The sequence below is a fragment of the Macrobrachium rosenbergii genome, chromosome 2 (genome assembly GCF_040412425.1).
Source record: "Macrobrachium rosenbergii isolate ZJJX-2024 chromosome 2, ASM4041242v1, whole genome shotgun sequence".
Lineage (NCBI taxonomy): Eukaryota > Metazoa > Arthropoda > Malacostraca > Decapoda > Palaemonidae > Macrobrachium > Macrobrachium rosenbergii.
This window is the reverse complement of record NC_089742.1, coordinates 88,351,090-88,374,143: the sequence shown is the minus strand read 5'-3', so window position 1 is coordinate 88,374,143 and position 23,054 is coordinate 88,351,090. Positions and strand designations below refer to the sequence as shown.

The window sequence follows — 23,054 nt, the reverse complement described above, 5'->3', positions numbered from 1 at the left end:
TCAGGGAGACGAATTCAATTTGGCTTTCTAGATTTAGATTTAGGGTACTAAAACTAACATTGTCCGTGAGTTATCCCTTTAAAATATTATATATAATAACATTCGAATAAGCAAATGCAACTGTTCATAAGTGTGCAGAATAAGTCATATATATGTATTCATTTATATTTATATAGACACATGCTGCTGGATCGTGGATGGACCCATGTGCAGAAAAATTCAACGATATTGAGTTTTTCAGACATCTTCACACATAGGCTCAGCAGTACTGTAGTAATTCCCGCACTCTCTTGCCTCCTGAGTGTCGAGGCTCGTACTTTCCAATAACTCTTTCACACTATCTATCCAGATCTTTCTAGGTCTTCCTCTCCTTTCTCTCAACAGTTCCAAATTATATACTGTCTTACCAGCCTAGTATCCTTCATTCTTTCCACACGACCAAACCTTCTCAAAACACACTGATTCATCCTTAGCTCGGCTCTAATCTTTTACCACCCCTTCAAAATATCCCCACATTCATCACCCTCATTTCTTCGTATACCATACATACGACGTAAAGAATTTGTCTCGCTAGCAACTACTTTTTTCTTTCATTTGCATTCAGCATCCATACTTCACTTCCATGTAGGAAAGGCTGCTGGACAATCCCTTCGTACACTCAAAGCTTGGATTCCATACACTTCAGTTTTCCTCTAAATCTTGTGCGCAACTCCTGTCACCCTCCTTCATTCTTCCTCTCTGTACCTCACTTCTCTGATCTCCCTATCATTCAAATTATTATCTCCCAAATACCTATATGAATCTACTGCCTCCTTTCTCCACCATCCATACAGCATTCATTGGTTCATCCTCTTGATTCCCTTTTATTCTTATAGCCTTACCCATGCTCACATTTACTATAAACTTTCTCTTTCTGCAAACACTTTTAAACTCTTTGCCGTTTCTCTTCACCACTGTATTATCTGCAGACATTAGACATCCCACACTCCATTTATGACTCATCTTATCTGACAACTTTGTACATACATCTACTGTCCTTTCTCCGACTTCTCACGTCACTCCAACCATAAAGATATGAAACAGCCATGGAGACATAACACACCCTTGTCACAGGCTTAATTCCACCTAATCAGTCACTCTTTCACCCCCACACATTAACACAAGCTTCACTTCCTTCGTGAAAACTTATTCGTCTCAGAAAATTTTCCCTCTATGTTATATATCACTAAAACCATCCAGATTGCCTCTCTAACACCTCTGTCATAAGGTCCATATACAGCTTTTCCACTTTGCTTACAAACTTCTCACATCACTGTTTCTTAACAAACACTCGATCTTCACACCCTGTTCCCCATGTAAACTCACACTATTCTTCCCCTATCAGAAAATCTGTCATCCATCCTATATTCTTAATAAAAATTCTACCATACAAATTCTTGGAATACTAAGTTATGCATTATATTTTTTAATGTCTGCATTACCGCCATCACCTTAAACAAACGAACAATTCTTCCTCTAGTCTACCACATTCTTTCAGAGCCAATCTCTCGTCCAGACATACCTCACTCATCCTGGTCAGCCACTCTAACACACTTCAACATTATTGTGGCATGTCAGCGGTAATTCCATTAATTCCTAGTGTCTTTCCCTTTTCCCGTAGTTCTCAATAGTAACTTCTACGAGCACTATCAAACCTCCACTTACCCCTTCCACTCTTGCATTATTCAGCTGTACCTCTGTTTTGTCTTTCACATTCTCCAAATCCAAACAATATTCAACCCATCACCCCCGGACTGTGTTATCTTCAGACAACATCTCACCATTTGTTTCTTTTATATAATGTTCATTGTGCTCATTAACCTTTCTCTCTGCATTTACTCCGTTACTGAACAATTTTGTATTCTCCTTGAAACTTTCCTCATCTCCCACCACCCAATTTTATGGCATGACTTCTTTTCTCTCATCATCTTCTTCAGCATCCTTCTGTAACCCTGTAAAAGCTACTCCCTTTGCCTTGCATTTTGTTTCGAAATTGTGTCTATAATTTCTATTTTCTCTTCACTAACTGTCTCATTTCTTCATTCCACCAGTCAGTGTTTTTTTTTTCTTATCCCTTCTTCCTAAAGACACAAATGCCCCTTCCTTACAACATGACCTCACCCTGGAATTTAATACTCACTTCCTACAGTCATTCAACTTTTTGTTTTTATCCCTAGCCCATTTTTCATCCATTCCCTCCTTTCTTCCTCCTTATCAAACTCACTTATATTGATTACCGCTACTTTTTCACCGTTCCTCCCCACACGAGTAATGCAAATGATTGCCTGATAAAAAACTCATCTGGTGTGTGCATGTGTGTGAGAGTGTGTATGAATATGTAAAGGCAAATGAAAAGGTGGTAGAGATAGTTCTAACAATTATAGGGTTATAACTTTTTTTACTTAGCACTTAAGAGAATATAAATGGAAATAATTTTTACCTAATAAAAAGTAAGACAGTGACCATAAAATGATAAGTGGATCAAATGTTTCTTATGCAACAATCCTGGGAATAATTTGAAAGCAGGGGAAAATTGCTATGTGACCTACATGAACCTAGTAAAAGTTTGTGTTGAAATCAACAGAGAGGCAACGTGTAGTATAAATAATACAGCTGCTGAGAAAGAATTGGTTTTAACGAGGGAAACAAAGAATATTCAAAGGGAAAGCGAATGCTTTTGCTAAAAGTTGTCCTGAGGCAAGGGTGTGTTATACCTCCATGGTCAAGATTATTTTTATGGATGGGGCATGCAAGAAATCGAAGAAAAAAAACTGTGGTATAAGAAAATGATCTGAGAATGGAATGTGGCATTGCTGCTGTTTACAGATGATACAGTACTGGTTGGTGATAGTGAAAAGAAACAGTAAAATCTAGTGAAAGAGTTTGAAGATGTTTGCAAGAGGAAACAGTTGAGAGTAAGTGTGAATCCGATTAAGGTTATGAGGGTAAATGGAAACCTGGAAGAAGGAACAATGAATGTTGAAATGGGTGGTGGTGGTGGGCTGGAAACTGTTGGGAGTAACATAACAGAGTATGGTAGGTGGCAAAAGAGGTAAGTCACAGAATAAGAGGAGCAAGGAAGGAGGGAGGGTATGTGCAAAAATATGAGAAAGAGACCTGGAGTGTGTATGGAAGGCAAGCTTGAAATATAATGAGTGAAAGTTGAGCAAGGTCTCCTCTATCGAAGTGACGCATGGATGCTGAGCATGAAAGAAAGAGGAATTTTGAGGATCAGTTGTTTTCGTATTACTGGTACAGGACTGCAAGGGGGAGAAATGTGGAGATATATAACATTTGATAAAAACAACAGGATAGGTAATAAGTTGCACCAGTGTTTTTAAATGGTTTGGTTATGCGGAAAGAATGGAACACGACAATTTGGTGAAAAGTGTATAATTCAGAAGTGCCAAGAGGATGGAGACAAAGACCTAGAAAAAGCTAGATAGATGGCAGTAAGTATAGTGTAGTGGGTTCGACATACTGCTGATGAATCTTTCGAGTAGGTGTAAGAAGTAGCTAAAGTGTGAGTGACTTTTGTGCACGGGAGTTTACCCATTATTCAACAAATATAGCACGAATGTGGCACTGGCTGTTGTGTTGAAAGAAATATGTATGTGCGTATACATGTTGGTAGCACCCTTTCCTTTCAATTGAAAGACCAAGGTTCGATCCCGATGTGAGGCAGAAATTTATTTCTGTTCCACACGTGACTGTGTGTTGATTACTTCTGCCTTATTCACTTAGATGGGATCATTCGACTGAAATGCTTGCTATCAATTGGGTCACTGCTGAGGCGGGAAGTTGGGTAAAACTTGCTGCCCAGGTAAAAGCCTTAGGGATGGCGGTACTTAAATTCCAACTTCTTTTATGACTTGTGTGGTTCAGTTGGTAGCGCCCTTACTTTTCAATTGAAAGGTCTGGGTTTGATACCGAGGTGAGTCAGAAGTTTACATTTATATATATATATATATATATATATATATATATATATATATATATATATATATATATATATATATATATATATATATATATATATATATATATATATATATATATATATATATATATATATATATATATATATATATATATATATATATATATATATATATATATATATATATATATATATATATATATATATATATATATATATATATATATATATATATATATATATATATATATATATATATATATATATATATATATCGGTGGCTCAGTCGGCAGAGCAGCGCCTAGACTTCGTAAAGGTCCGTGGCGCGGGTTCAAACCGCAGCCGACTGGTCAGTGAAGGCGGACACTTTGCTATCCGTGTGGACACCCCGGGATTACGTATGTAATCAACGGATAGGTTTGCTGAAAAGCAAATGGGTGTTACAGACTAATACACACATAAACAAAGCCACTCCAACATCTAAAAACATAACAGACACCTCACACGTCTCGAACTGTCGACCTACCCGCACAGTTCTCCTCGCTGCTTGGGAGAAAGGGAGCTGGGGATTGGCACGATACATGTACACATCATTACCGGGGTCTAACCGATGTCAGGCAGGGCAGCCGATCGAGGCTATGGCCTACCCCAACGCCAAATCAAAGTCCCTCGTAAAGAAGTCATCATGCTTACCCCATATAGAAAATGGGAAAAAAAGCAAGTTAAAACAAAAGATATATATATATATATATATATATATATATATATATATATATATATATATATATATATATATATATATATATATAAGCAATTCCGTGATTAAAATGACAGGCAGAAAGCCAGTACCAAGCGCTTTCACCAAACTTCTGCCTGTCATTTTCCTGTAGGATTTGCTTATACACTGAACGTGCATCTACTGTGGATTTTTGAGCATATATATATATATATATATGTATATATATATTATATATATATATATATATATATATATATATATATATATATATATATATATATATATATATATATATATATATATATATATATATATATATATATATATATATATATATTTATAGATTATGTCTCATTGGAGGGATGAAATGGGGTTTTTATTTAGTTACTGCCTTAATGGACCAACAGAGAAGACCAACCTGTAACAAAATGAAGGGGAAAAATGGGTAACTTACCTTGATATTACCATTAGTTAATCAGGGATTGGAAGGTCGCCATGTGAAATGAGTATCTAGTTACATTAAACTGAATTTATTTACAGAAAAAAACAGCCAAGGAGGTAATCTGAAAGGCTGATGATACAGCAAGTAAACTCAAATAATGAAAAATGCAAATTGGCAATGCGTAATAAATCTCTGCATATGATGAAGTAAATTCGTCTTGAATGATCAGGCTCTCTTGTGTGCAACGAAAAGGGGGAACAGGTTATTGCTCCTGGGACTGCATACCAGAGAAGTCTTGTGTTTATTGAAATGGCAGTACTTTTAAGATGATTTGAGTTCACAAGGCTGGGTCGACTGAGGACATAGTAGCGAGTAACCTGGAAGAAACGTCCAGGATTAGCATTCTACACACAAAAAGTTTCTCTCTCACTACTAAAAAATACACCATGGAGGAGTTGATTAATTAGATTTGATTAGCCCGTGGTAACACAATAGAGGGAGTAATCTACTACTGATCACTGAATTGAGTTAGCTTGAGATTTTGACAAGTCATGGGGGCGAATTCTGGGCTGCTTTAGGGTTAGGTTCTTAACAAAGGGTTTGGTTTGGAGAATGAAAAGTGAAAGTCTGAAAAATTAGAAAGAGAGAACACTGAGAGGAAAAGACTGGCTCGAGGACTAATTGCTTCTGACGTACCTTTTTAGGCCTGTGGATGTTCTCGCTTAACATACAAGGACGGGTCGTCCGACAACCTTAGTCCCTCCAGAAGAAAAAGGAGTGGAGAACAGTGCGACCTTTTGTGTCGCCGTCTGGGTACCAAGTCGTCTGTGGTTTTCAAGGCGAGATGCGTATCTGGCGGCATTGGGGTCTGTTGGCATAGGTCAGTCATCTTGCAATTTAGTCATACAGCCAGCAAAAGTGTGGAGAAAAATAGGTCTTATGGTTAAGTACTTAAAGGTTAAGTTCCTAGTCTACCTCACAGCCTGGATTTGCCTATATCACTAATGGAGGAGCATCAGCTACTGGACACGTGATAACAAGGGCGGTCAAAGGGGTGCTATTGTCCTACCTGAGTTCAAAATAGGTGCTAACCTACCTTCCCACCAATAAATCGAGCCTACCAGTTAACTGAGAAGCGTGAAGGTCTTGGCTAAGTAAGCTATTCATCCCGACTAGTCAGGTGGTCTCCCTACATGAATTGTGCTTTTGCACTGCAATAGCTAAATGGACCTACCTAACTGCTAAGATGGGTACTTGTGTTGCTAACTTACTTACTACAGCAGAGCCTAACCTACACAACGGTATAGACAACTTCTACTGGCTGTCTCTGACGACAGGGGACCACTCTACTCCTAGCCAATGGGCACATGGTAAAACCCTGACATAGCCTACTATCCTACGGCTCTGGCACTAACTGATGACACAGACCTAACTAAATGCAATTAATTATGGATTACGCAATGCTTTATGAATAATACACGCAATAAATGTGAACATGAGTAACCTGAAGGGTTTATTATAGTAAGTGACCAGGGGGTGTACCAGCTTGAGTATTGTATAGTTAGATGATGCTAGTCACAAGGTTAGTATTAAAAAATGCCTAGGGTGTTAGGGGTTAGTCTACTGGGACAGAGATCACGCAGGCTATCTTCTCTGGGTAGGTGCCAAGATCACTCTGAGGTGGAAGCGGCACTGTGCCAATGGGAAACTAGTGCCAAGGAGAGCTGGTGGCTCTGATTAGTTAATTGGATCTCTTCTGCCCCCTCTTCTTCTTCTTCAAGGGCCTCCAAGGTCTGGCTACGCCATTCGTAGGAGGTGACAAGGGCACAGACTCTTGGGAAAGGCCAAGAGTGCTGTCAGGAGCAGGATCAGGGGTAGCTCTAGTAGCTATGGGCTGGTTCCCTACTGCGGCTGCTGCGACAACCGTCTAAAGGGTAGAGCCAGTGTTTGCTTCCCGGCCGGACAGTTCCTGGTTGACCAGAGAAGGTGTAACACCCAGGTTCACCAGAGGGTCATCCTCGGCAATGGAAGGAGATTGGGAAGATTTGGGGAGGTTTGGTGGATCTCCTGTAGAGGGATACAGGTTATGGTTTGGATCCGGCACTGGCACTAACTCGGGGCCAGGCATGGGGATTAAGGTTAGTAGGGATTCTGTCCGAGATCGGCAGAGCTTGGCACTGCCCAATGCTCTCAAGTGGCACTGGCAGAGGATTGGAGTCAGGCATGGCTGACGAGGGGCCCAGGAGTGCAAGACCCCTTGGTGTACCCGAAGTAGGGGGAGACAGAGATTCTTATCTTAAGTGGAGGGCAGAGCCTCTTGGATGTTTTGTGGTGGTGGTGTCCGCTGCGGCTAGCATGCTGGGGCACCTTGCCCAGTTTTCGGAGTGCCCTCTTACGTTGCAGATCCTGCAGCGGTACTGGGTGGTGTCCCTTCGTGGTGAGGGAGGAGATTTTTGGTGGCCATCCTGTTGTGCGGACTGAGGACTAGGCCTGGAGTGGGTTGTAGGATGTTCTCTCCATTGCACACCATGGTGAATGGAAGATTGGGCTGACGGTGGCACGGCTGTCACAATGACTGTGTCCCGGTCAGGCTGGTTTGGAATGGCCTCCCTGGTGGAGGTAGATAGGCAACAGAGTGGCTCGGGGGACAGACATCCCCAGAGAATGTCTTGTCCTAACAGGAACTCCACTCTGTGCTGGATGTTGTTCATCACGCCAAGGCGGTGAGGTTTTGTGCCCCAAGGGGTGGTTACCCTGAGTTCAACTGTGGGAATGGTCTTTGGAGTGGTCTTCTACCCAGGTCATCGTCCACCTAGTCTGTTCATCCACAGTAGCACTGGCTGGCACTTGGGCCTAATCAATCAGGCTAATGTCCGAGCCAGTGTTTACGGCAGTTGGCAGGCTCACTGGTAGGCTAGAGCCATCCAGAGGTGCCACTGAGATGGTCTGTGTCCAGACCCGCTCAGGGTGAGACATCTCTGGTGGCACAACCCTGGAGGATGTGGCACTAATCAGGCTGACGTGCCTGGGGGAGACCATGTGCTTTGGGCAGGCCGGATATCCAGCAGAAAAGTGCCTTGGAGCTCCACAGTCTTGGCAGATTCCCTTGGGATGGGCTGATCTTCCTACAGTGACGGTTTGTGGAGAAGGTTGTGCAGATGTAGAAGGAGAGGAGGTTTGGTGGTTGTTGGTAGGCTGCCTATTGTTGTTCAATTTGAAGCAGCAGTCAGCTTCGGCATGACCGAACTTCTTGCAGTTGGTGCAAGTGGGTTTTCTAGGCAGGCCGTTCTTTGGGCAAGTTGAGCCTGAGAGGTACCTGGGTGGCACTATGCAGCGTTGAGATGTGCTATGGGATTGGTTAAAATTTTCCCAGGTGTCAGCCAAGCAGCAGGCTTCCATAAGTGTGGTGGGCTGCTTATCACTGAGATATATAGCAAGGGGCCCGGGCACACATTGGAAAAGATCTTCCAGCATATTCCTATTAAATAAGTCCTCGAAGGTTGTGCATGAGAGGGAGTTAAACCAGCGAGTACCAGACTGGGTCTTGTGACAGGCCCATTCCGTCCAGGACCAGCCGACTTCCTTGGCAAAACCTCGGAACCGTTGTCTCCATTTCTCCGGGGTAATCTTGAAGGCCTTGGTGATGACCCTATAGACTTCAGTCATGTCGCCTCTTTTACTCTGCTCCAGCGAACGGAGGGCTGCCTTTGCTTTTACTTCCAGGTGTTTGGTCAGCACTAAGGCCCTCTCGGCCTCAGGGGTGGTGAAACTGTCGAAGAGCACCTCGATCTCTTCTAGCCATGCTTCCGGCTCTCCCTCAGTCCACTTGGGGACTAGAGAATTAAGGCTTGAGAGCGGAGCATTTGATGCAGCAGGTATGGGGTTGGAGGCTTGTTGGAACACTATAGCTTTGGCACTTTCTTTCTTTGCTCTCTCCAGCTCGAGCTCCTTTTCTATGAGAGCCAGCTCGCTTTCCTTGAGGGCTAATTCGTGTCCGTCTTCTTTCTTCTCTTTCATCTTCCAGCTGCCTTTGTTTGGCTTCCTTGTTCATCTGCTCTTCTTGCTGCTCTTTCACCCACTGGGTGAGTTTCCATCCTGTGAAACCTGCGTCCTTGCCCATGTTCATGAGAGCTTGGCACTGTTCTAAAGACATGGTTGTAGTTTATGATGAGGACTAGGGGAAATAGTCTGTGACGAGGTGGAAGTGTCCCGTAATGTGGTGGCACTTCAGTGGGGTGGCACCCTTTCAATAAGGTGGCACTGTGGTTGAGTGTGCTGTGCGAAGGTCACACTGATGGAGCGATCCTGAAGGACATCTGATCCTTATGTGTGGATACGCTGGTAGGTATGGAAGTGATCCTGAAGGTATAATATATCTTATGAGCGGAAACACTTAGGAAATGGGAATGATCCTGAAGTCACTACGATCCTTATGGGCGGATACACTGTTGTTGGCACTCTGTATCTCATGAACAGGTGCAGTGGCTTATAAGTTATTACTTTGATTTGGTGGCACTGTGGTGCCAGTGTGCTCCGGGGAGCAACACTAAAAGGTCAGTGCAACCAAACGGCACTGAAAGAAATGGCACTCTGCCTGAGGCAGAAGGTAAGTAAGGAGTAAGAGGAAGAGGAGAAAGGGTAAGTGCTTCAGTAGTTTAACTGGTTGGCAGTGCCTCAGATTAGTGGCACTATGAAAACGGAAACCCTTGGGTGGTCACTCGTGGGTGGCTAGTCCTAAGAACTATTGGTTGCTCCCTGACATGAGGAAAGGAAGCCTTCTCCCTGACATGAGAAAAGGGAAGTTATGGGGTTTGCATGCAATATGCAATTTGGTGCTTGCAGCATACCCAAGTCTTGGATAATGAATACCCACGGCAATTGATAAACGTTATTAAATGGCGGTACGTACTCTCTATGAAACGCATGAGAATTAACTCTGCGGCTGAGGCACTTAATGGAAAAGAAGGGGAGATGGGAGATAATTCAATGAACACTAGCGTATATATAAATTCGCGCACTATGTGCGAATGAGTAAAGAAAAATTAAATGGGATCTTAAAAGATCAACGGCTGGGTAAGATGAAAAGAAAATTCTTATTGGTACTTGGCTTTATAAATTAGTGGGTTCAATTTCCAATACTCATTGATTAATTGTTAGTATCACCTTTGTTATGGTAAAAAGGAAAAACATCTCTCTCTCTCTCTCTCTCTCTCTCTCTCTCTCTCTCTCTCTCTCTCTCTCTCTCTCCCTGAGAGCATATCGTAATGGAACATATTCGTTATGAATTAAGTCACTCTACCTATTGCTTAAGATGAATTACATTTGCAAAAATTACACTAAGTTACTTTTTCCTCTAAAATGAACTTTTGGTATTTACGTAATTTTTACTGTCTCGTGCCCGTCATGACAAGTGATGGTGGGTAAAGGGTTGCAAATTATTTTCAAAGGTACTCAAGTCTTCATGAAGGTTTATGTTAGGGTGAAAAGTGATGAATTTCATTAGGCGTGAACGAAAGTCGCGTGGGTGGAACACAAATGTTCGCTTGCTCACTCGCTTTGTCGCGTGAGAGAGGAGGATGGGGGAGTGGAATTGGTGGGAAAAGAAAAAAACACTCTACTTTCTTGGCTGAACACGGGGTTTTGAATGCAAAATTGAATTATTTAATTTTAAACATCAGCAATGCCTTTACGTTACTGAATATCGAATGTAAGTTTTTGTTAAATGACTACGCTTGGAATTTTTGCTGTTGGTGACAAAGGGGTTCGCACATGCACAAACTAAGCACAGCTATTACTACTTGCTAGGGGTTGAGATGCCAGAGATCTCTACACATGGTTTAACTATCGTATATTCAAGTCCCTATATCACAGACAGAAAAATTGTACACTTTCTCTGCCGTAACTGTTCTTGAATAAAACCCCTAGCTAACTGTTCATGGCTAACACATGCGATAATTGCCTAGCAAACACTTCCTAACTCCTACTGCTTATTCATCTAGCAACACAATATAGCTGCTCCCTAACTCTAAGGTTTACGGTGAGTGAAGTTCACTAATTTAAAACCTACGTGCTTCCTCCTGTGTTATGAAAATTCTAACAAAAGAGACTTGTTGCATTTTTACTCTTTTCTCTTAGAAAAATAATACTACTTTCCTATTTGTCCCTATGTATCCTTAATGTTACAAGACTTATGATAACAACCTTTACCTGGGTACTCTTGCTTCAGTCGTTTCGATGCCTTTGTGAAATAATGAAATTAAGTTGAATGAATGATTTATTCCTGGTTCGTTCATTCCTAGTTTTAGCAGTTAGCGACGCTAGTTATTGCTAGTCTATAGGAATCCTGGCAAGGTTGCCACTTTTACAGATTGGGTCTCGTTGGAGGGATGAAAGGGGGTTTTTATTTAGTTACTGCCTTAATGGACCAACAGAAAAGACCAACCGGTAACAAAATGAAGGGGAAAAATGGGTAACTTACCTTGATATTACCATTAGTTAATCAGGGATTGGAAGGTCGCCATGTGAAATGAATATCTAGTTACATTAAACTGAATTTATTTACAGAAAAAAACAACCAAGGAGGTAATCTGAAAGGTTGATGATACAGCAAGTAAACTCAAATAATGAAAAATGCAAATTGGCAATGCGTAATAAATCTCTGCATATGATGAAGTAAATTTGTCTTGAATGATCAGGCTCTCTTGTGTGCAACGAAAAGGGGGAACAGGTTATTGTTCCTGGGACTGCATACCAGAAAAGTCTTGCGTTTATTGAAATGGCAGTACTGTTAAGATGATTTGAGTTCACAAAGCTGGGTCGACTTAGCATATAGCAGCGAGTAACCTGGAAGAAAGGTCCAGGATTAGCGTTCTACACACAGAAGTTTCTCTCAGTGCTAAAAATGCATCATGGAGGAGTTGCTTAATTAGATTTGATTAGCCCATGGTAACACTACAGAGGGAGTAATCTACTACTGATCACTGAACTGAGTTAGCTTGAGGTTTGGACAAGTCATGGGGGCGAATTCTGGGCTGCTTTGGCGTTAGGTTCTTAACAAAGGGTTTGGTTTGGAGAATGAAAAGTGAAGTCGGAAAAATTAGAAAGAGAGAACTTCACTGAGAGGAAAAGACTGGCTCAAGGACTAATTGCTTCTGATGTACCTTTTTAGGCCTGTGGATGTTCGCGCTTAACATACAAGGACGGGTCGTCCGACGCCCTTAGTCCCTCCAGAAGAAAAAGGAGTGGAGAACAGTGCGACCTTTCGTGTTGCCGTCTGGGTACCGAGTCGTCTGTGGATTTCGAGGCGAGATGCGTATCTGCCAGCGTTCGCGTAGGTCAGTCATCTTGCAATTTAGTCATACAGCCAGCAAAAGTGTGGAGAAAATAGGTCTTATGGCTAAGTACTTAAAGGTTAAGTTCCTAGTCTACCTCACAGCCTGGATTCGCCTATATCACTAATGGAGGGGCATCAGCTACTGGACACGTGATAACAAGGGTGGTCAAAGGGGTGCTATTGTCCTACCTGAGTTCAAAATAGGTGCTAACCTACCTTCCCGCCTATCAGTTAACTGAGAAGTGTTTCTGTTCAGAAATTGAATTATTATTTGGCTGATTAAGAGGGAGGAATGAAAATACGTGAATATATATATATATATATATATATATATATATATATATATATATATATATATATATATATCATGGAGGATACAGTGGCAGGATGTGAAATCGAGACGAAGAGAAGAGAAGTGAAAGGAAGAGGAGCGCAGGAGAAGCTTTCTGGAATTTTGGCAAAAACTTGAGGCTTAAATTCTGTGTGCGATAAGGAGAGTTTTAGAAGCTGCTTCAAGTAGCTGGAGAAAGTGTGGAATGATAAGGAGTCTCCTCATGTAAGTAGTGGAAAGGATATAACACAAGCTTATGGGGGTATAACATTGACCTTGATTTTATCTGAAACTGGTTTACACCTGTGTATAGTGATTTAACGGGTAGGTAATACATTAACGAATAAGTTCAGAATTAATGTCGAAGAGAAAACATCGATGGTGATTTGTAATGACATAAAAAACATATAAATAGGATATCAGACGGCTGGCTTTTTCACAAAATACTGACCGTGCAGCTAATAGGACATGAAGAAAAGTTGGAAATGTTTGCAGACGTGGAAAGCTTTTGCCAAAACTCGTGAATAATTATCAGGAAAGTGATACAAAGACAGATAATGATTGTTTTACGTGATTGCAAATTAGAAGTAAGTCGCAGGGGCAAGCCAGCCTTTCCCTGTTCCTGAAAAAGCTTCACGAAGGCCGAGCGCCCAAAGGAGAAGACTGATAACTTAAGCGGAGAGGTGAAATAAAAAGGCTGTTCAGCTATTAACAATTATAATGGCCGGTGGTAAAAAAAAAAACACTGTAATTCCATACATTAGCGGAGCGATGATTTCAATATAAAATGGAATCACAAGGCAAAAGTCTGACTTACCAAAGTGAAAAAATAATTGGGGTGAGTTAGATATTCCAAGTACCAGTAAAAGACAGCTTTTGTTGAATTATTAATTCATCGTTAATCATATCTTTTATTGCTGTTTACTCTGAAAGGGGCAGGCCTAGAAGAAAAATTAAAGCTTAAACATTTCTCCGTTCCTCCTCTTCAAACTCGCGGAATAATAATGCATGAAACACTCTACAGCTTTCAAACTCTCGTCAGCCTGAACTCAGTTTGAGCAGAACTAATGATAAAGAGAGAATGTATGCACTCACTCCGGCCAGGGCATCTCCAGAGATACTCTAGCAATCGGACAATCTCTAGATAAGTCACTCTTCTTGGGGTCCTAGTGTACATATAGATAGATAGATGGAGAGACAGATAGAATACAGAATTTAGGCCAAAGGCCAAGCACTAGAGTCTGTGACGTCTTTCAGCGCTGGAACAAAAATTGACAGTAAAAAGGACAGAAAGGCGTAACGACAGGATGCAAACCTCCCAGTTGCAATATGAATCAATTGTTAGTAGAAGGAATAAAAGGGGTTGCAGCTAGGGGCCGAAGGGACGCTGCAAAGAACCTTCAGTAATGCCCACAGTGCACCGCATGAGGTGCATTGACGGCACTAATCCCCTACGGAGCCTAGTACTTATGAAGTCACACTTTACAGGGTTATCTTACTCCTTTGGCCTCGGAACATCATGACACTGGGGTCTGTCCTTTTATCTATGCTGGTCATTTTACTGTGCTCCATTTTTTTCCCTTTCCCTACTTATCAAATTCTCCCAGAGGAAATATAATTTTTATGTGGTTAAATTCAAACAGCTTCCTTTCATTTTCCTTTCATGCACATCCACAAGCCACAAATGACTTCCAGTTATAGGTCTTAGCTAAGTAATTACTTTATACATTTCAGCAGTTCTTTTTTCTGCCATTTATGTGTCGTGAATATTAATTCAAAGAGAAAGTGGTCCTGCAGCATTGACCTTAAGGAAATTACTTCTGCCGCATCTTGATATGCTGATACAAATGCAGTCACCTAATTAAAAAAAAAATCAAATGACATAAATGGCCAAAAGAAAGAATTTTCCAATTAGTTTGTTAAGCACCCGAGCTAATAATAACAAGTGGTCTGAAAAAAATAAACAACGAAGCTCTCTCTCTCTCTCTCTCTCTCTCTCTCTCTCTCTCTCTCTCTCTCTCTCTCTTCGTCACAGTAGTTGACTAAGAACCTCATGTTTTAAATGCAAACGAACAACCTGTTCACATAAGAATGTACTGGAACTAAATGAATTTAAGAAGAAGATCATCTGAACCGGGAAATTTCTCGAGAACCACAGGAACCACGAGCTCATCGAAGAAAACATTATGGAAGATTTACTTTTGAATTCGGAAATGACTTATCCCAGTCAAGGTCATAACATGAGGGGGTCGTATGTCATATGTTTCTTCCGCGCAATCGAGTTTTCTGTACAGCGTATAATGCTGTATGAAACTCTCAGCCACGGCCCGTGAAACTTTCAGCCACTGCTTGGTGGTGGCCTGTGTTGTTGGCACCTATAGCGGTGCCAGACGCACGATCATGGCTAACTTTAACCTTAAATCAAATAAAAACTACTGAGGTTAGAGGGGTGCAATTTGCTATGTTTGATGATCGGAAGGTGGATGATCAGCATACCAATTTGCAGCTCTCTAACCTGGCAGACAAATAGCCACCTCAACAGTTTTCTTTTAGAGAAAACTAAGCTGTATTCATATCCATCAAACTGAAGAGTAACAACAACACAACAGCGGCGCACAGCTCACTTGACGCGGCGTCTGAGCTCGCCGATGCTTCTCTTTGATTGGTCTACGAAATTTTAGTTTTCATGCTTAAGTACACGCGCTTATTGTCACTGTAAAGGTACATCCTTGCAGCTTGTAGCGCTTCAGTGTTGAAAAAAGGGAAAAATTGCAGTCAAATGAAAGGCTAAGGATTTCATACTATGCTGAGATACCGATATTTATGGTCATTGTAAAGATAAATAGTTTCACCTTATTTCTGTATGTTAAAAGAAAACAAAACTGCAAAAAATAAAAGGCCAAAGATTTTATACTGGGCTGAGAAAATATATTCGCTAAAAATAAAGCATTAGAGATATCAATTTCTTTGCACCAGGTGAAACCGAGATGGATTACCTTTCCGGAAATATAGTGTTCGAAGCTATTTAAGCCAAATGTCCTTCAATAAAATGTGAAGCAAAAATTAAGCAACTGTTATTACATTTTGACAAGGACGGTCTCAGTCATAGGTTTCTCTGGTCTGTGCAAAGTCAGCTTCAATGCTGCATTACTCATTTTGAAGCTGAATTACTGAAATTCACCAGATTATGTTAAAAAAGCATAATAAAAAAAATAAAAGACCAGAATGATGAGATAAAGCTACCCAAAAATAAAAAGGAAGGTATTTGTTAACAATAAAACTAGAGATAAATTGCCTTTCAAGACGTAAATATGTACCTTATTGCTATTTAAGTCAATCACTGCGCAAAAAAGCGTTTTGCTGTCAATACTGAATTTGGGTATATGCATATCCTTGTGTTAAAATGGGTTTCATTTATTATACTGATAACACTGAGTTTTGTTATCATACCGATCGTTTCACAAATTTAAAGCGCAAGTCAAGACAGGGTCATCTTTACCTCTTTCTAACTTTTTACCTAACATTACTTTTTATTCCGGAGGGACTAAACTTCAGCTAGCAATGTACACAATGTGCACACTGTACTTGATATATAATCAGTCTGATGCAATGACAAAAACACTTGAGCTTTGCTGTCATTTTCTACGTCATACCAATACAAAAGACAGCAGGAACCGCTCTACAGCACTCACTCCACGCTTTCGTAATAATTGCATCAGCCAACATTACGGCGTTACGGACATTGTAACAACAAATCTCATCCCCAAATTCATAAAAGACAGGAATATTAGGGCAAAACGCATAATAAATTACAAAATAATATGAAAGATTTTGGATCAAACGCAGGACAAACTAGAACATAACACAGGACGTGAAAGCCGATCCAGTTACATTGGTCAAGTATGAGATATTTTAAGAAACATTTAGGCTAAGACGAAGGGCATAAACCTAAAACAAAAAAGCTGTGCATAGATAGATACAGAAATGAGACGCAAAGGAGTTTTTGTCATGCTGAGCGGAAGCCGGTGTACTGATTCGAAGGAAATATGCAGCTTACGAAGAGAATTTCATTAATGGTTAATTCAAGTTGAACAGAGGCAGTGAAATTATTGTTGGAGGGGCTAAGTTCTTTAGTATACGGTTCTGAAAGCAGCAAAAATATTTTGTTAAGAGGTTGGGCGGAGATCTTGAAATCTATTTACTGAATATGTGTCTTCCGTTAAAACTATTTGCGCATTTATTTTGTGGTCGTCATTTTGTGATTTTCCGTGGACTCTCCTTCCTGCAGGAGTCAGTAACCTGGAACGGTTTAAACTCTGTGACGGCTAAATCCACCAATCTAATTTAAACTCAAGCATCTTTTGACATTCAGAATAGTGTTCATGGCTTGGAATGTTGAACCCCTAGACATTGCTGAACGCAAACTAAGATATGTTCTGAAGCTGCGCTATAGAACCCTTTTTTCACGCAGGAGAGGCTCCTCTGCCATGTAAATGGCGCTGGAGCGGATTCTCCTCTCCTAGTTCAGTTTGCCAGCATGTCAATGCAGTTTGGTGTTGAGATGTCTTTTCTGGGCATCCAAAGATGACGTCAGTGTCAGGTCCATTGCCATTGGTAATGATCAGGTGCTTCCTATGAAAACTTTGTTCTTGAGAGAAATGGGTGCAAAGATGAAGATTTAGAAAGGGCTTTGTAAATGTGTGGAGTGGCCGATGTTTGTTAATGATCCAGCTTTAGCTAGCGACAGTGAAACAAAAAAAAATCAAAGACGCAGGTATAAGAGTTTGAAAGTGTTTGTAAGAGCAAAGCTCAAGATGAATAGAAATCGCCCTCTGTGCTGTCTAAGGTAAGCTAAGATTAGCCAACTCTAAATAAACATTCGAATTATCTGACATTACTTGTGCATCGTTACCACCCTCTCTTGTTAGGCAGCACGTCACTTATTTTCTCCGTTCCGGAGAACCTTTCGATTGCAGAGAAAACTTCCTTTGAGCGTGTGAGCAACATTTGCCAGATGACTTTCAGTCTTGACATAATTCCACTTTGAATGTCCAAGCTTCTCTGGCCAGTGATTTGGGCATATGCTGGTAGTTTTCAAATGAAATCTCTTACACTTTCTGCAGCCTCCCTTTTCTCGGTGGAGCAATTCACATCGACAAGTAAGTTGGAAAAGATTTCCATATTTTAAATTCCATCTAGTTATCAGGATATTTAAATGTACTCATAGTGTATTTAAATCAAAATACTTTATACAAGAGAAATGTTATAACTTGGCTGCCTTCCCATTACCCTCTTCTTTTACCGTTATGCGTGTCGAGTTCTACGACAGAGAAGAATGAGAGTTATTGGCTTTTGGTCAGCACCACAGACGCTGGAGCACCACCTCATGACTCTTGTCGGTCACCTCATTTCTAATAGTGTGGGGCACGAAGTTCGACCTGCTTGCACCCGTCCCAACTCAACTCAGAGTTTTGTGACATGCTTGGCACAAAAATCATTCCCATATTCGACCTGTTACAGCATTTTTGTTGTTAACCGAACTGGTGTTTCATTTGCTACAGTGAATATCACTGAATAGATATTGGCTCTACAAAGTCAGCACTTGATATTAAACATCCCATACATCTATCAAAACTGAGTTTCTGATTCATCTCTGAAGTCAAGAACGTTTTTCTTTTTGTAGATGAAGCATTCATTACCACAATGGATGGATAAATGATTAAGAAATGGCACATTTTCTTCTGCTAAAATCGTATTCTCAGATGCATGAGAGAATTATATACGGATTGACTCCTCCAGTTTATGTTGAAGTCTCCTGAAGGGGACAGTTTGGCCAAAAATTCAATTTGCTGCAACCGTAACCAGTCATCAGTAGATGCCTACTGTAGATGCCAGAGCAGTGTTGGAGATTCTGTAAATAGTAAGGCACATCAGGCGCGTCTGTCCTGGACAGTTCCCTTTGCAAAAATTAAGGTAGTTCGTTTCGAAAGTGAACTGATTCTTTACCAATATTAACAAAAAAAGATGTCACATCCCATATCTGACAGAATAATGATAGATTCATCTCCCAAAATGGAAAAATAACAGATAATCATAGTTTTCCACGCGATATTGTACCAAACTACTTTTAAAAGTAGAAATCAGAGTTATCGTTACATAGAGGTAATATTCAGAAGAGGAATTCTCAACCCTAACAGAAATGTGTCTGTACAGTCTTCATTAATACAGTATTATTTCTGGTAGCAAAGGGCGGTTCCAAGTCTCACTGCTAAGGAGGAAAGAAATGGTGCTTAATACTATTTAAGTTTTATATTAAGAAAAAACTTTTAAAAAAGTTATCTCCTGGCTTTTCTAAATAAATGATGTAGACTATATACCCGTCAAAAATTACTCATATTGCGACTTTTCGTTAAAGAATCGACTGCCTTTCTCTATTTCTTTACAAAACCTTTTCATTCTTGCTAGAGTAGCGTTCAACTGCGTATCACGTTCTGTGCGCCCAGCAGAACCCCTCCGAAAATCTTCCATCGATCTACAACGAACGCCAACGATCATGGCATTACTCAGCAACACTCGTGAAGTTAACACTAGAAATATCTGTGATTCCCTGGAAAGTAACAATCTCTAAATGCGGCTGTGATTTTCTGCAACACATAAGGCTCTTCCTGAAATATTAACTGTGATAGCATCTAACTGGACAGAAACGATAAAGATGAATAAGGAAAAGATGACAAGAAGTATGATGCAGCCAAATACAAAAGAACGTGCCAATAACAAGCTCTTATCTATGAAGGAGAATCTGACAGGTAGTCACTGACTGACCAGTTGTTATGACTGACGAGCAATGAAACTCGAAATGAGGACATTTATACGCATGGCTGATTACTTCTGCTTTATCTTAGAGTAGTGCTTTACTACTTTTCGTCTACAAACAGATGATTTATGGTTGGGTTTACAAAAGGTCTTGTGACACCCCCGCTACAATGTTCAGGGCGTAAAACTCCCTTATATTTATTATATTTTTAAAGTCCTTCCCTCATGCCCGTTTTAGTGTAACATACCTCACCGGTAGTACAGGGGAATAGTTTGCCAACTGTTTTCTCTCTTATAGGGTTAGACCATCGTATGGTCTCGATAATCGTAGTCTAATTCCACAACAACTGCGCTCAAAGTGTTACATTGTGGGAGCGTCCTATTTGCATTGGCATATACAGTACAACTCAGCTATTATAGTCTTGCTGCGCTGAAACTTTAACTATACTTGGTGTAACTTTTGACTCGCATCTAATGAAAGTGTCAGCAAATGCCGCATGGAAGTTAGATATTGTATGTAAGGCCTCATATAGTTATGACAGTGGTAAAATCAATGTAACCCGTTTTAGGTCATTTGTCCTTCCTATACTAGAATACTGTTCTCTGGTGCGGATGTCTGCTTCTGCCAGAGATTTATCGCTTTTAGACAGAGTGGTTCGTAGTGGTAGATTTTTGTTTCCTAACATCAGCAGTTAGGACAAGGACCATTAAAGTTGTATTTTAACAGAGATCATTCACATTCACAATCTGATCCTAGATCCTCTTATCCTGGTGAGAGCGACCAGATTTGCTGAACAGAAGCACCAACATGCAGTAAATGTGCCTCGCTGTCGAACTTCTCAGTTCCAGAGGTCTTTTGTTCCTCCCACCGTTGGACTGTGGAACAGCCTCCCTGAGGATGTTATGCAATTGGAACCTCAAGAGTTCAAGCGAAGATGCAATGCATTACTAACCTTAAGCAATTCTCCTGTTTTTTTGTTTTTATAATTTACGTAGATTTGTATCTATATACTTATTAATTTGATATTTTGTATTTTCTTTTCTGCTGACCGAACTCTTCTTTCTGTATTTCCTAGTACCTTCTGTTACTTTTTCAAATCAACACAATAGTCTTTGGAAGCTCGAATTTCGAGTCAATGGTCCCTGTGGGATTGTTTCATATGAATAAGGTTAATCTTGATAATAATAATAATAATAATAATAATAATAATAATAATAATAATAATAATAATAATAATAATAATAATAATAATTTTTTTTTTTTTTTTTTTTTTTAGCTGATAGGTAAGATGGGTGAAAGAAGAGTGAGGGCAGTTAGCTAGCTAACCATGGTAGGGAATAGTTTAGAAAATGAAATATTAGTAAGAGTAATGTCAAGTGTGGTTTATAATAATAATAATAATGTGCCTGACATAGATCACAGTTTTGATTTGTTAAGAAAATGCCCTCTGTCACCACTCCGCGCACGGAATTACGAAATCACGCTCGAGAGAGAACTCATGTCTGTCAGCCTTGCAACATCTCAGATGCACAGCCGCTTCGGAGAGGTGGGATTGTAATATGTCAATGAACTTAGCCTGAGATTTCATACTATAATGATCGAAATATTTAGAACCAAGCTTTATTTATGACCTTGGTAGAACTGAGTACTAAATTGCATAGTAATATGTATAAATACTGTATATGTATGTATATATATGTATATATATATATATATATATATATATATATATATATATATATATATATATATGTGTGTGTGTGTGTGTGTGTGTGTGTGTGTGTGTGTGTGTGTGTGTGTGTGTGGTGGGAAGAGAGAGATTACTGTAGTCATTTGTATTCAGGACTACACAGCCTTGTTTGACTTTGTGCGTACGCAAATACTTCTTCACCGAGCTTTATATTAAATTTTACAATAAAAAAAGGATTAGCTCATCCTAAGCACTGTTTAGGAGACGGCCAGAAATTAGCTGTAGAAGAGGAATGACATTGTTTTGCTGAAGTCTCAAATCCTAACTGGTGGGAAGGATAATGAGAGTGATAACAACCGGTTTTGTCGAGAGGAGCGTGAAGCCGTGTAACTTTAATATCTGACTATTTACTGGGATCCTTTTTTTTTACTGTTCGTTTTTCCTTGAATGACAGCTTTTTCCTCATCGGTTTTCAGACTAGTTCTCAGTTTGAAAATTCATCATTCATTATCAGTTTTTAATAATAAGTTTCCACATCAATAAAAGTAAAGTTACCAACAATACTTCCATACCTGACATCATACTCGTATACAGAAACAAAAAACAATCCTAATGAGGGGGAGGGAATAATGTTATCATTAATTTAGCTACGACATTCCTGGAACTTATTTCTCTCTTCTCCTTCCAGGTGCAATGCAGCCATGGCGGTTGCTGATCATTCTGACAGTGCTTTTTATTGGATATGGTAAGCCAGATGGACAATGCGTTCAGTCCCTTTGCATCATTCTTTCTAGAATTTCTGTGACCTGTCACCTGTACTGTAGAAGGGAAGTTTGCCAGGATTTCTTCTTATTCCTTTTAAAGATTTTCTTTCACTTTATTGTGTTCCGGAAGTGATTTCCAAGACTAATGCAGCACATTCGAGATTGATATAAATGAAGTTTTTGAAGAGTAAATATATTCTAAATTCAATAGCTAGCTGAAGATAAAAAGCTAGAAACATGCCTTTGCTTGTCACTTCCTGCCACATGGTAAGCTTTACTCGTGATGTCTGGCTGCTTGTTCAAATGCTGCTGCCTTAAGGAGAGTTCTTTACCCACGTTTACAATTTTCTACTTCTAAAAAATTTTCCTGAAATGTGGAATGACATGTCCTAATGCTCTGTAATCAATTTGGCACTCTATTTATATAAAAAAAATCAAGAATCTTTATATTGAGCTAAAGTTTATCCAATTTAACAGAAAAACCGGTCATTACTTGAGACATAACTCTATTACGATGGAAAGTGTCTTTCCAGATGTTTTTCTTTGCAATCACTTAACTTATATTTACATTATCAGGAAGAGCTGAGATGATGCCTGACTTCACGGGAAGCACAACGGACGGAGCCCATCACTCAGTGACACAAGGACATTTCCAGGTATGGCCAGGGAGATCTTGAGTTTGCCTTCCACCGATCAGTATTGTCATCCTCTTTTGGGTCGTTTCTCCCATTACTCAAATCATCTCGGACTTCTAAGCAAATTTTGTCATGAACAAGATAAGTGATGTTGGGGGTGGGGGAGGAGAGAATTTTGCAATGTCAACGAATGCTTTTGTTGCAATAGCCTACAGGAATGAAATTCTTTGAGGAAATCAATTTCTTAGGGTGTTAACCAGCGCTAATTTAACAGAACTCTCTCTCTCTCTCTCTCTCCTGTTTTCTTTAGAAGGAAGATATTACATA

General features: G+C 40.0%; 1 protein-coding gene across 2 annotated transcripts in view; it reads left to right on the top strand.

Moving 5' to 3' along the window:
- LOC136849059 (uncharacterized) overlaps positions 1–23,054 on the top strand; it is a 71,993-nt gene that overhangs the window by 5,366 nt on the left and 43,573 nt on the right. The window contains exons 2-4 of one of the 2 annotated variants that reach the window (XM_067121980.1): positions 12,329–12,494; positions 22,017–22,073; positions 22,669–22,748. In XM_067121980.1, coding sequence (XP_066978081.1) covers positions 22,022–22,073; positions 22,669–22,748 — 132 coding nt within the window. In that variant the 5' untranslated portion in view covers positions 12,329–12,494; positions 22,017–22,021. The remainder of the gene's footprint in view (positions 1–12,328; positions 12,495–22,016; positions 22,074–22,668; positions 22,749–23,054) is intronic. The other variant, XM_067121972.1, reaches the window with a different exon arrangement.